Here is a 13,866-nt window from a genome sequence, read left to right as displayed (position 1 = left end):
GATTTATGGCAGAGTCTATGCTGTAAATTCATTTCATTCCAAAAACCATATACGGGATCGAAAAAAAAACTGTCAATTAAATACGACATGAGCGAAACATTGCAAATGCATAAAAATTTCACACGAAACATATGGGGGGAAAGGCGACTTCAACGTGCCGTTAATACTAAATTAGACATGATCGATCTTGTATAACGCTATCACCCTATATAATGCCGCGCATTTTCACTGGAGGGGAGTGACGGGTTCGGGCGAGGGAGACCTAAAATTTGAATATATATTGACGATGACTCCGCAGACTGGGGCCGCGCGCATTTCATTTTATTCTACGCTCTAGATGGCCAAGTGTTAATCGCATGGTCATAGTTTACCGGAGGTTATACAAAGTTCTGTATTACATGAACAATGGCGTCCTAGGTCCAATGGTTGCAGAAAATAAAAATTTTTCACAATAGATTCTTCTCACGAGTGATAATGTAAAACTGTTTCGAACTTTGATTTTCACAACAACTGTTTCTTCTCTTTCAAGTAGTCAAATTAGTTACTGGAAATGGCGTCTCGTTCATCTTAAGTTTATTTTCTTAAATAATGGCCCGTATACTGTAGCAGGAAGCTCAGTTCGTACGGCAGTTGTTTTAAAACATCTGTTCGAAGCTTCCAACTGACAGCCACGACTATTTTAAATGTAATCGTGATTTCCAACCAACCTTGAGTTTAGTACGTGTGTAGCATGCGTTCTACCGGCATAACCAGCACAAGACGTATAGTATAATATAGTGCCACAAGCTATCGAAGATCCTTAAAAAAATCAAGAAAGGCTTTCAGCGAGCGTCCTTCAACTGATGTCATATCCTATTTCGGATTTCTTACATCTCTTTGACGTCCTAATTTGAAAATTGCGAGGAATAATTACATTTAAACTTGTTTAACATTGACAAACCACAGAACTAGTGTGTATCACGTGACCGAACGTGAGCAATTCTAGGATGTTGCCAAAAATAATCTTTTCCGTATTCGATGTGGAATTTTCAATTACAGTGAAACCTCTCAATAAGAACACCTCTATTAGGCGGACACTCCTCTTTAAACGGACGAAATATTTGCCTACCCTTTTACTTGTAAAACAAACTCCTTGAACCGGACACCCCACTAAACGGACGCGGACACTGTCCTGACTAAAAAAAAATTACCTCTTAAATTTTTCCTAATCCTATAGGGGAATTACCTTTTTCATTTTTCATATCATATCGTATTATTCATTACGCCGACTTTTTTTTTTATTTTGCAAGCAAAAGTGGAAAAATTTAAAATCGGGAAAACCCAAGCGACGGAAATTGTAAAAAATAATATAAACAATATTGATCAAAAAAGAAATTTTGGAAAAACTGAGGGACTTCAAATTGACAAAGTATGTTTTGATTGGTTTTCTCGGTTGCGAGGTCAAAACATTTAATAAATAGCGGAAAAACTTAATGTTCGAAATGTTAAAGCTTCCAATGGATGGCTGGAAAAGTGGCGCAAGAGATATGCGGTAAGTTTTAAGTGTATCACCGGAGAATCAGCAGATGTGAGTCAGGAAGACGTAAATCACTTTAAAGATAAGTTTCCCACACTACTCCTCCGATATCAACCACACGATGTTTACAATGCCGATGAAACTGGCCTTTTCTTTGGAGTCTTACCTAACAAAACACTTGCTTTGAAATTCGAAAAATATTGTGGTGGAAAGCTTTTCAAGGAGAGGTTTACAATTTTATTTAGTGCTAATATGGCAGCATCGCACCCCGGTGAGGTAAAATTACAAAAATTATCTTCTTCCCTCCATATACGACATCAGAATGGGCAACCTCTAGATCAGGGTATCATACAAAATGTTAAATTCTATTATCGCGGACTCATACTGAAGCACATTTTACCAAAGATGGATCAAGTAATGTGGGTTTCAGATTTAGGAAAGTCTGCACATATTTTAGAAGAATATATTATTATTAAATTGTTTCAACAACGCCGGTTTTCAAAAAGATAATGACTTTTCTATATCAATGGAATTGTATCTAGAAGATAATATCCCACAATCTACGATACTTGAAATGAAACGATGTATTAGAGAAACACATGTTAGAATCGACAAAATTACAGCCACTGAAGAGACTAGTTTGAACATTGAAGACGCAATTGAAAATAAAGAACCTGAACCGCAAGACAGCGATCAAGAATATGATGGTGGAGAACCTAGCACAATTAACAGCTACAATGAAGCCTTAAAAATAATTACAGATCTAAAAGTTTTTGCTAAAGGGCATTGCATTTCAACACATTAAAAATTTGGTTTGTTAAAGCAAAAAACAATAAATCTGCGTCAGACTAGTGTCTTAGAGTTGTTTGTATATTTTTAAAGAAATAAATGTAATAAAGGGTGATTCAATAAGGGTTTCCACATTAAAATATTAAAAAAAAACTCGGAAGAATATAAAAATATACAAACATTTTTATTTGCCATTTTAGATTAGTGCATTACAGTTAGGTATGAAAGATGATGTCATTTAAATGACCCCCGTGACTCATGTGTGACGTAATTCGTGTATTGACACTTTTTGACACAATTCAGGTTCTATGCCGGCTATTTCGCATCTACTCTCCTGTTTCAGCTCTGGAATAGTGTTTGGTTTATTTCTATACGCTCTGCTTTTTAGATACCCCAAAAAAAATCTAGGGGAGTAAGATCACATGATCGCGGCGGCCAATTGATATCGCCGTTGCAATTGCATCGTTTCTCTGGATGTGTGACAAATGGTTCTATCCTGTTGGAGCCCCAAATCTTCAATGTCCATACTTTCCAACCGCTCCCAGAAAAAATCAGATATCATGTTTCGATAGCGAACCCCATTAACCGTAACAGCGTTCTTCGCATTATCCTCGAAAAAAAAAGGGCCAATTATTCCTCCGCACCAAAATGCGCACCAAACAGTCACTTTTTGAAGATGCATTGCTTTTTGAACAATCTCTCTTGGATTTTCTAATCTCCAAATACGAGCATTGTGTTTGTTTACAAAGCCACCAAAGTGAAAATGTGCCTCATCGCTAAAGATGATTTTCGTTGAAAAATCTCGTATCCATTCTGCAAACACGCGGCGCTGTTGATGATCTCGAGGTTTCAACTCGTGAGTTATTTGGACTTTATATGGGTGTAGATGCAAGTCTTTTGTTAAAATTCGCTGTGTGGTTGAATACGTGCACTTGCTGCGATCGATGACGAATCGATGTGTTTGGATCTTCGGCTACACTTTCGCGAACAATGGCAATATTTTAATCTGACCGACCTGCACGAGCACGTTGATGAACTTTGAGGTTAGTTACAGATCGAGTTTGCTCAAATTTTTGAACCACAACTCCACACGGCATTTTCATGTCCTCTGACATAAAGATCTCCGCCTCTGTATCGAGAACAATTTAACAAATATTTGCGTTAAACAAAGAAATTACCCAGCATGGAAGAAATTCTTAACTAAATAAGCAGAAATCGGCTGTTAAATACAGCGATATAAATCCAATCAGCTGTAATTATCTCGCGGACATCACAATCGCAATTGTGCTACCGAACATCAAACAAAAATCGTCCGTAACGTCCTCCGCCTATCCGTTTTATCACTTTCAAACCCGCAAAGTCATTTGTCGTTCGAACAATAAAAGAAAATTAATCAAAATGTTTGTTATTTTAATGAAACAGCGGTACAAAAACAAACGACAATCCATTTTAATAGAGTCCCGTTTTTACCCCAGAATGAACGAATAAAACGAACTATAAACTTAATGCATTTCTTATCCCAGTTTATTGACATAATTAAAGCAGCTCGTTTCACTATTTATATCGTAGTTTTCCGATTAACGAATTTCACGTTTAGATGGCCGTCTAATTTGTACTTTATGAAAGCGAAATTACGCCGTTTCTTGTTTTAATTTCCCAATTTTCCACGTTTTACGCTTACTGCTCGATAATAGAGTTAAATTGAAAACATTTAATATAAGCGGAATAGTTGTAATAAAATTTTACACGTAGGTTTACATCTGGCACTGGTAATTAACGATGATAACGTTAATTTTAGGTGACACCTAAGAACCGTATTAAAAGCGGTTAGTTGCCGCTGTGTTGCCGGATTGACGAAATAAGCAGCGAAATTAGGAAAGAATTTAATTAATATGCAAAAAGAACGCATGAAACAAAGAAATGACGACAATGTGGTGTACAATAATGACAATTATATGTATTGTTAGATTAATTTGCTTATATGCAGCAGGTATACCTACAGGGTGACGAAAAAGTTAAATTTAAGGAGTAATGTACCCCTGAACGTATTTAGTAAAGTGCTACTAACTTGCTACAAATAAGGGATCCGCCATTAGAGATCAATAATAACAATTGGTTTGTTTTAAATTTGCATGTCTTTTTTTTTGGTATGTTTACATTGGCTTTTATCGCTGAAAAGGGAAATGGCTCTATTTGAAAATGGTTGATTTGGAGCGGTGCTATGAACTCTGGGTTACCATTCAACCCACCAGCGTAGAATCAGAGCAAGTGATTTGTTCTGCGTTCTGCAAGAATAAGACCTCGGTTTACCGGATTCTACCTTAGATTTATTTTCTAAATAATCTAATTTTGATTTGGTTATTTTCTTTTTCTGCCGTGAGTTACGTTTACCACGGATTCAAGGGATTTTACCGCACGGGTTTGGGAACAATCGAATGTTTTCCGAGATATTTCTACAGCCGCGAATTGTGTCGTAGAAAATAGTATATTATGCAACAAGTACGGTAAACGGCATTTGACTCACGAGTATATTTGACACGAGCGGAGCGCAGCCGAGCGAGTGTTTAATTAAACGAGTGAGCTAAAAAGTTTACCGAGCGTGTTTTCTGGGTACATTTTCGCAAAACAACACGAATGCATTCACTGAGCTGAAAGTAAGAATTGACAAACGTCAAAATTCAAGGCGTGGGAAATCTCTCCGAAAACATCCGATTGCTCCCAAACCCGTGAAGTAAAATATGGGAAATGTCCGAAGTGGCTCGGATCCGTGGGAAACGAAACTGAAGTGGTAAAGTGGCGCTTCCGGCACCTTATAATATTTTTAAGTTACGTACGCAGTGTTATCTTGTGGTCAGGATACAACACACATTATATTTCGGTAAGTATAATTTACTTCACTAAAATAGTTAAAAAAATATTATTTGTTAGAATTCTACAAATTATTTGCAAAAGAATTCCAAAATTCAATCCCGATTCCGATATTTGAAAACCCTAGGACTGTAACAGTGTTAAGCAAGCAAAACAGTTATTGTTCTCCAAATGAACGCATTTCGCTAATAAACTAAAGACGATGGTCCTTTTTCTCTCGTAAAACAATTGAATTTTTAATCCTTAGTTACCTAGTACCCAATTCTGTTTGATAACAATCGTAGGTGTTTTGTGTGGTGGTAAAATTAAAATGTCTAAAAGTATTTAGGGTAAATCTCTTAAAATGCCAAATTAGAAATTTATTGTCACCAAGAATACAATAAATGTAAGTGAGACTCATTTAATTCCAAAAGATCTAGTTTGTTTGTTATACGCATCAGGTCAAATCACCATATATATGTCATATATTACGGTGTCACTAATAATTTCGAAATGAAAGCAAAAAAAAAAAACAAAAAAAATTTAACTGGAAAGAATTTTTACTCATCAAAACATCGTTAGTGATCGGTTTTGCGATTTCCGATGGACGTCCCTGGCGGTTTTTAAAGGATATTTTATGGCGTTTCGTTATTTATTCAGCAGAAGAGAATGAAATTGCGGCGAATCAACCCAAAAATAAACACACACACGCGGAATTTTATTAAAATACTGTTTTCGTTTGCCGTATTTCCCACAAAAAATATCATTTACTTGCGCATATAGGACCGCATTTTTTTATCGCTTTTATACGAACGGTGGTCTGTCGACGCTGATTAAAATAATCTGACCGCATTGCAGCTCGCAGTTCATTACTGGAAAAAATCCGCTTTACTTATTTTTACGTCAAATTCTGCCTGATGGCCGGTATCAAAACCAAATGCCCTTTCCTTTAAACTATCTTCCATCTATACGGGCTTATTACAACACACAAACGACCTGACGCACGATTAAAATGGTAATAAAGTTATGATTTATGGTTGAACGTTAAACAAATAGTCAGGTTGATTTTTCATCTCGACGGTCAAGGCCTCAAGACGTTAGCTATAGGTACGTGAGCAACTCGATAACCGATTAAATTATTATCGTAATCGTTATTTTACTAAACCGTAGTTAATATTTTTTACTAGTAAACGATATGCAGATAGGACAGTCGCAAAATCGGCGAGAAAAGTAAACAATATTTTTTACTTTTACTCTGTACAGCCTTATATTATTTATATATTAATATATATTTATATCGTCTCGGATGACTGATTCCCGCATTGGTGACAGATAAAGACCTGGGTGGAAATTAAGATTGTTAGGTTGCTTATAGATTTCTATAGATTCTCGGATTTTTCGTTGGTAGACGAATTGATTGTATGCGAGAATTTTAGTTTTATCCGGTTTCTTGATTGTGTTCGGCAAATACTGATGAGTTAATTTGTCTTAGTTTTAAGATTCTTTCATGTTCTTTGAGCCCAGTTGATATTTTTCGTCCGGATCGAAGATGTTGAGAGATTGTGGATCTTCTCACCTTAATTGAAAAATGTTTGCCTGGAACGTATTTTTCTTACAACTTACAACAAATTTTTGAACAAACGTCGCGAACAATTATGGGTTCTCCATTATCACGAGAAGGCTCCCGACACTTTGTCGATTATACTTTTGTTATTTGGCCTCATGGTCAAGAATCCCTACTAGATCTTCCTAAGACATTTAAACTCTATACACCCTAACATACATTTTACCATTTAAATAGAATAATTAATAATAAACTCCCAATCTTAAATATTCTCGTCAATAGAAAATCAGACCTAACATCGGGTCACTGTGTTTACAGAAAACCTCCGCACACAGACCGATACCTTAATACATTGTCACATCACCATCCGACCCAAAAATCTTCGGTTTTCAACTCTCTTGTTTACAGAGCCTTAAAACTACCTCAGCCCAAGTCACTACAACTTTCCAATAGGAATAACTACGAAAGCAATCCCACATAAACCACATTTGCCATGGATCGAAAAATATCTCACCTTCGATCCGTCAAAGACAAAATTCCATTTGAGATACCAGTTTATAGCATTCCATTACTGCAACGAAAAATCCGAGAATCTATAGAATCTTAACCACGACCTATCACCACCAAATACAAAGTAAACCGCCGAGCTAGTTTCAGTTAAACTCTGAAGAAGCGAACAGGATGAGTGGTGAAACGTTAGCAAGTTCAGCAAAAACCGACGTAGGAGGAATCCAGAAGTTTTGTAAACAGTAATGGATAATATCCTTATTAGAAGTTAAATTACAGTAGTTACCTAATAATTGAGTTGAATTGAATTGAATTTAGGATTTGGTTAATTATTTTATATATATTTTAATATTTTAAAATTTAATATTATTGGTCCGACAGCTTATGTTTGGGTTTCAATGTAGTCTGTCCTTTGTGCCGACACAATTTTTACCTGTACGGAGTAAATCGCTGGTCCGCGGCAACCGCCGGCGGGCTCAGGGGACCGTCGATTAAGTCAATTTCTCTGAGAAGCGGGAAGCAAAAAAAAAAGAATCAAATTTTTATATTAAGAGAAGGCTCGCTCGCTGTGGCCGATCTCCGAGCCAGAAGACGACCGCCGCCAGCGTGCCACACGAATTCCTAGATTGACGACAAAAAATAAATTAGTTTCTCTGTTCTGACCGACTAATCGAAACAAATTAGAAATCGACCCGGCTTTTTTTTTCTTTCTTGGTCAATTTTCTTCGTCTTCGAAACCGCGTTCTGCATTACCAAATTTCAGTAGCCGCTCTTCCTTGCCAATTCTCGCACGCTTTAATTATCAAAGTTCGGGCTTGGCCGTGGGTTCTATTCGAACGGATTGTAATGAACACAAATAATATTAAAAGAAAAAAATGTTCGTAATATCAAAAAATTTCAAAGTGATATTATTGACGTGGTCATCCCATTTAAGGTTCTCATCAAAAACTACCCCTAAATATTTTAACTTTTTGGTGGAATTTATGTGTAAAGATCGCACATAAAATTGGTTTCATAAATTAAACAGTCAAAATGATGAATTTTTATTCTTTGCACTTCTGGGGCACCACCTTTCGTCGTGGAATAACTAATGAATTGGGTTTTGTCTAAATTAACTGAGAGTCTTAGTATTTGTTGAGCCTTTGCAACGGCCACTTTCAATACTTTCCTTCGGTAAAACAGAAAATATTCGATTTACGTATAATGTAAACAAGGCTGGCCCCAGAACCGTACCCTGCGACACACAATACCCTACCGGAAGAGAGCAGATTAGGGTATCACCCACTTTAACCTTGTGCAGTCGATCTTGTAGGTAGGATTTAATCAGTTTTTTTAATATCTCTCTAATACCTAAATCTTCTAGTCTCTCCAGCAAGATATGGTGTGACACGGTGCCGAATTCTTTGACCAAATCGAGAAAAACAGTAATACACTTTAAACGAACCGACCGTGAATAAAGTATTTTCCCTAAAAAATGTTTTAATCTAATTTCAATACACTTTTTAAGGACTTTACCGTCATTATGTATTAGTACAATCGACCTGTCAATTGTCATTGCATTTGGTCTCTTGAACTTGATTTATATAGAGGGTAATAATGGATTCCTTAAAAATGTCGGAGAAGATTCCGTTGAAGAAAACCAGGTTAACGAAATATAGTTGAGGATTAGTAAAATATTTATGTTTTTTGTAACTCTAACATTTGACTCCATATTTTTCAATGATTTTATTATTTGAATTAATTCTTGTTCTGGTATTGGCGAGAAAATATACTCAAATTACTTTTTTCCTGTTTAAAACATACAATTTTTGCTCATTTGATCTTCTCTGCAAGCGTTTCCTTCACATTACACAAATCTCAAGATCGTGTGAATATTTTGCCCACTGGTCGAACTTTTCCACCACAAGGTAAAATCCGAGAAATCCATCGATGATATCTACGCAATTAAAAACAGGTAGCTGCTGGATTTAAAGGCTTCGGAGAAGTCTGGTTATTGAAGAATATTTATTTGAATGTAAGAATATAAAAAAAAAAATTCTTCTTAAATAAAGCTCGTGTTTTACTAAAGTTTATTTTGTCCCTACAAAGACTTAAGTTGGGGTAAACTGTAAACTGTCAATTTTTTTTGGGCGCGGCAGGTGCCCGGGAGTCTCTATCAAGTTGTAAGCGGTCGGTTCTCTATTTTTATATAAAATGGACTCGTCTCGAAACGCACATTCATCACTTCGCGGTTGATAGAAAATAATTAGTTTCTTTCGGTGAAGCCTCGGGCGAAGCTAATTCGAAGTTAATCAAACTCGGACCCGGTGCAAAATTTCTATTCTATGACCGATCGCCGCCTAATTTGGGGGTTGGAAATTGTTTTTGGAGTTTTTTTGTGTTCATAATTGCACCGGTTATATTGGACCGTGTTATGCACGTCGTTTAGGGTCTTGAGAAGGTCCTGTTTTGCAGCTTTTGTTTCAAAACCAAAATCCACTAGCAGAATCGATTTTTTGAGTCTATATTTAAAAATGATTAATTTCGGTTAATTTCGAATACATTCTCAGATCGTGTTCAATGTAATTATAACTTATATTTATTTTGTTCATTACATAACAAAAAATGTAAATGTTGCCGAATACTTGGATACCATTTTGCAGTTTTTGAAATTTGTACTGGACATTTGAAATTAAACCTTTACTTGGTCAGCCATTGTTTTCAAGGTTATTATTTTATCTGGTAAAGGTTTTACGCTGGGTCGACTATTGGGTTGGACCAGTATTCACTTATATTTTATAAAAACTCTATGTTTTACTCAAACATGTTTTTGAGATGCCACTTGCTGTCCGAACCTATAAATATTGTTCGTATAGTAGGATCGTAGAGAGTAGATAGCAGAGAAAAAAATGTCACAAGCCGATTTGGTAAACCATGCCAGAAAAGCAATTCGCAAATAAACAATATTTAAACTTTTTAAAGTTGATTTCGAACAGAAATTTGATTTTGTATAATTTAGCCCTCCTAAATATAAATCTGATATGCATTTTTCTCTAAGGATTTTTATCAAAATTATCATTGTCATTATCAACAAAATCTCGGTTGATTTGAACATTATTTTTATCAATTCAAGGACAAAAACCGAATTTAAGAATCTAAATTAAATAACAAAGTGTCTAAAAACATTTAAGTCTATTTATTTTTCGAAGAAAAACTTGGTTTAGCGCATTTTCTTGTGTATTCCATTTCGGGATTTTCCCTTTTTACTGACTAGCTGTAATCTGCCACCATTGCAACGTTCGATCGATCTTCATATCTGCGTTCCATTCCTTAACACCTTGCTCCTCAGATTTTCGAGTAAGTAGTCCAGATGCGAGCGTAAAAGGTGTAGTTTTATACTCATATTGCGTACCATTTCCCCACATTTCTCAAACATGTTTACTACAATGCCTTTATTTGTTGTTTCCTAGAAAAACTTTTAAAACATCAGTAAATTAAACCCACGAAACCTTTTCCAATAGGTATTTAAAACCTGCTCCATCTTTTTTTAAGATTTTAACGTACTGCTTCATCAGTCCTAATTTAATATTTTGATATTTTTGATCCGTGAGTTAAATTAAAACCTTTTTGGTCAGTTCTTTTTCACCCAATCTTGCTATCTGTTTCTACAATAACACTCACACTAAAAACAGGGGTATTTCGTATATCCTGACTGCCGACTTAGCCTCACAATTTTTATGTCACCACAAATCATCGAACTATAATCGTTGTATTTCATTTTCCCAAGCAGTAGTTCCATAATGAGCAACAGGTACGGAAGCAGAATATTTCTGTTGTGCAACAGAACAGTTTTAAGGCTTCTCTTGGACGAATGAATAAAACGCCTCCACTCCTCGGAATTCTGGTCTGCACCAAGTTTCTTTATTAGATTAGGAATACCGGTGCAATAAGCAAGTGATCCAATTTTGTTCAAAATAACTTATAAATTAGGTCTCGCGCATTCATCTCTGATTGTGAAAATCTTCATCTACTTCAAGTTCAGAAAAATTCAAAATAAATAGGAACTAAAAGTTCAGATTTCCACGAAATTATATATTTTTACATGCCAATTGTTTAGACAAAACCGTGTCTTTATCATTTGATCTCAGTCATCTCAGTTCAGATGATATCTTCTTCTAAATTGGGACATCTGGGTCATGTGGCCCTAATTGCAGATTTGAGATTCAGATAAACAATGTTTTTGAAATTAAGCAGTATTACATCCATATTGCACATGCAGAAATTGCAGTCATCATGATGATTTGTTGGCTCTCTCCATATCATAGGTATTCAAAAAGGTAGGGATCGTCTGATTCCATTATTCCGATGTCTTTAACCTTCTTCACATACCTTACAAATAATGCGTGGCGCTCAACATTTGTCTTGATCTATTTTAAAATATGCGCAGCAAGTCTAAAACAAAATTTTACTGCACAATGCTCACAAACCTCACGAAACGACGCAATTAGACATGCCGAAGGGACAGCAATTTTTTTACTACATAATTGAGAATATTTTACTGTTAATACATGCAGAAAGTCGCATAGCAATTTCATGTTTTAGAATGTTCCTATTGTTAAAACAATAAATATGACATCTGAAAAGTTATGAAAAATGCCAAACCACCGAAATCTTTGTTGGCGTGTGTAACGCCTGAAGCGAAGTGAAGAGAATGCCCTAAGAATAATGCCATTAAAACATACCTACGGAAATGAGAATGTGGCCGAAATTTACTAGGACACCCACACTTCTGCGGGCGACGCATAACAAACCAAAATGTTTTGACATAAAATCGGGGATATACCGCCAGGGACACGCAACCTTAGCGTAGAACAAAGAGATTCTTTTTCTCGCCGTTATCAAATGCACCTGCTTTCCACAAAATGATTCAGCAACATTGATACGCACAGTCACGAATTTCTGAGATGGCATCTACGACGAGAGAGAGCCGAGAGATCCGAACGATACCGAACGTAGTCACAAAAACCCCGCGCTGATAGCGTTCAGTTCACGTTTCAGCGTTAAATGTTAGGTTAGATTCAAACAACAATTGGAGTGGTAACGAGAAAGATATTTCACCGGTCCGGAATCGAAGGTAAAGGTCCCGTTGCGAGATTTCTCGTGGGATTTACTACACTGTGTTTCGTTGGTAGTGATATTGAACTTTGAACTTGACTATTGCGGGTAAACTAGATTCCTAGGAGAAACGCGGCGGATTTAATATTTGAACAATGCGATAGAGAGATCTCGTTTCGGTGATAATATCGTTTGACATGGCAATTTTCAGCCTTTCATCGAACGAGACGATTAATGAGAGAGAATCTTCCCTCTCCTGCATGTTATTCGATTGAAGGACACAATAGTTTATAACGTCCGACGTTGATTACTTAGTTTTAATCAGGCATTTGAGCTGGATAATGGAATTAGACAAAGACACTCCTGTCTTACTTATTGTCTCGAATCACATAGAAATCGACCGTACTTGGTACTGATTTTAAATAAAAACCATTAGCATAGTCCAGTTCCGTTCCAGTGGTTAGGAAAGGACAAAAAACAAATGGCTTCCAAATGCGCCTTCTAACTATGTCAACGATGCAGCTTGCAAAACATCACTATTAAAACCAGATCGGAAACATCGCGCTTCGAAACAATTCCACCACCAGCGAAGAATTTTCAATTTTCCAAGCGGAATTGCAAATTTAATTGGGTTCACGGCACCCGAATTCAGGTTCAAGTTCGGCACTTTGCGATCGATGAAAACTCATCTCATCTTGGCATAAACTAACGTATTGGTAACTAGAGTCGACCAATTTCACTCTGTTAGTTTGACACCGTGAACTACCGGTATTCAACACTCCACCCCGCCGATTTAATTACCCATCCGGGTAGCGCCAATGAAAAACAAAAAACAAAAACATGGCTCCTTACCCTTTCCAAGCAGGTGGCCCGGCACTGTGCAACCCTGAGCGGGCTCGCCACGTCTTGCTCTCCGCCTATGAAGATCCCCCGACACGAGGACATGATCAGCGACAACAGGATCAGCATGTTCCGCACTGGAGCCATCTCCGATAAACTGAACCAAATCAAAAAGGAAGGGTGTTGGGGTGGCGTTGGTCGGGGAAATCAAAACTAAAAGTAACTCAAAATAACACAAACCGCGGGCACATGAGCGAAAGAACCACTCCTATTACGCACTGAATGGAATCTAAATGGGATCAAATCAAAAACCATGAAAGAAAACTGGTCAAGTTCGCGCGCGCCTGCCGATAGCAACTGAAAAACACGCGAGTAAGTTATGGTCGACGTCTATACGTGGAGCGCTTTTGAGCCAACCGTCCGGCCACCGCAGCGTTTCAACCTAGACTGGCCCGACAAGCGCGACGGAGACGATCCTGTCTGATTCCCAGTGTTCTCTCTTGTTGAATCCTCGTAAGCGAAGGTCGGATCGGTTACGGTCGTGAAGAATCGTTTCGGCCCTGCCAGTTTCGGGGAGGATTGCGAAGGGGTTACGTATGTGTGTGTGTGTGCTTCGGACACGATAAGGGGTGTGTTTCCCTCATCCCGCTGCGAGACTAGGTGGTGGTCCTTTTGTGGTGTTTGGGAATTAGCATAATTTGAACCGAAC

At 37.1% G+C, this 13,866-nt stretch overlaps 1 protein-coding gene across 2 annotated transcripts in view; it reads right to left on the bottom strand.

Moving 5' to 3' along the window:
* LOC132704929 (uncharacterized) overlaps nucleotides 1-13,647 on the bottom strand; it is a 142,223-nt gene extending 128,576 nt beyond the window's left edge. For both annotated transcript variants that reach the window (XM_060675268.1, XM_060675270.1), the window contains exon 1: nucleotides 13,170-13,647. In XM_060675268.1, the coding sequence (XP_060531251.1) occupies nucleotides 13,170-13,304 (135 nt within the window). In that variant the 5' untranslated portion in view covers nucleotides 13,305-13,647. The remainder of the gene's footprint in view (nucleotides 1-13,169) is intronic.
* Between the last annotated feature and the right edge of the window lie 219 nt (nucleotides 13,648-13,866).

The sequence above is a fragment of the Cylas formicarius genome, unplaced genomic scaffold (genome assembly GCF_029955315.1).
Source record: "Cylas formicarius isolate icCylForm1 unplaced genomic scaffold, icCylForm1.1 PGA_scaffold_7__23_contigs__length_41026272, whole genome shotgun sequence".
Taxonomy (NCBI): domain Eukaryota; kingdom Metazoa; phylum Arthropoda; class Insecta; order Coleoptera; family Brentidae; genus Cylas; species Cylas formicarius.
This window is presented reverse-complemented; position numbering and strand designations above follow the sequence as displayed.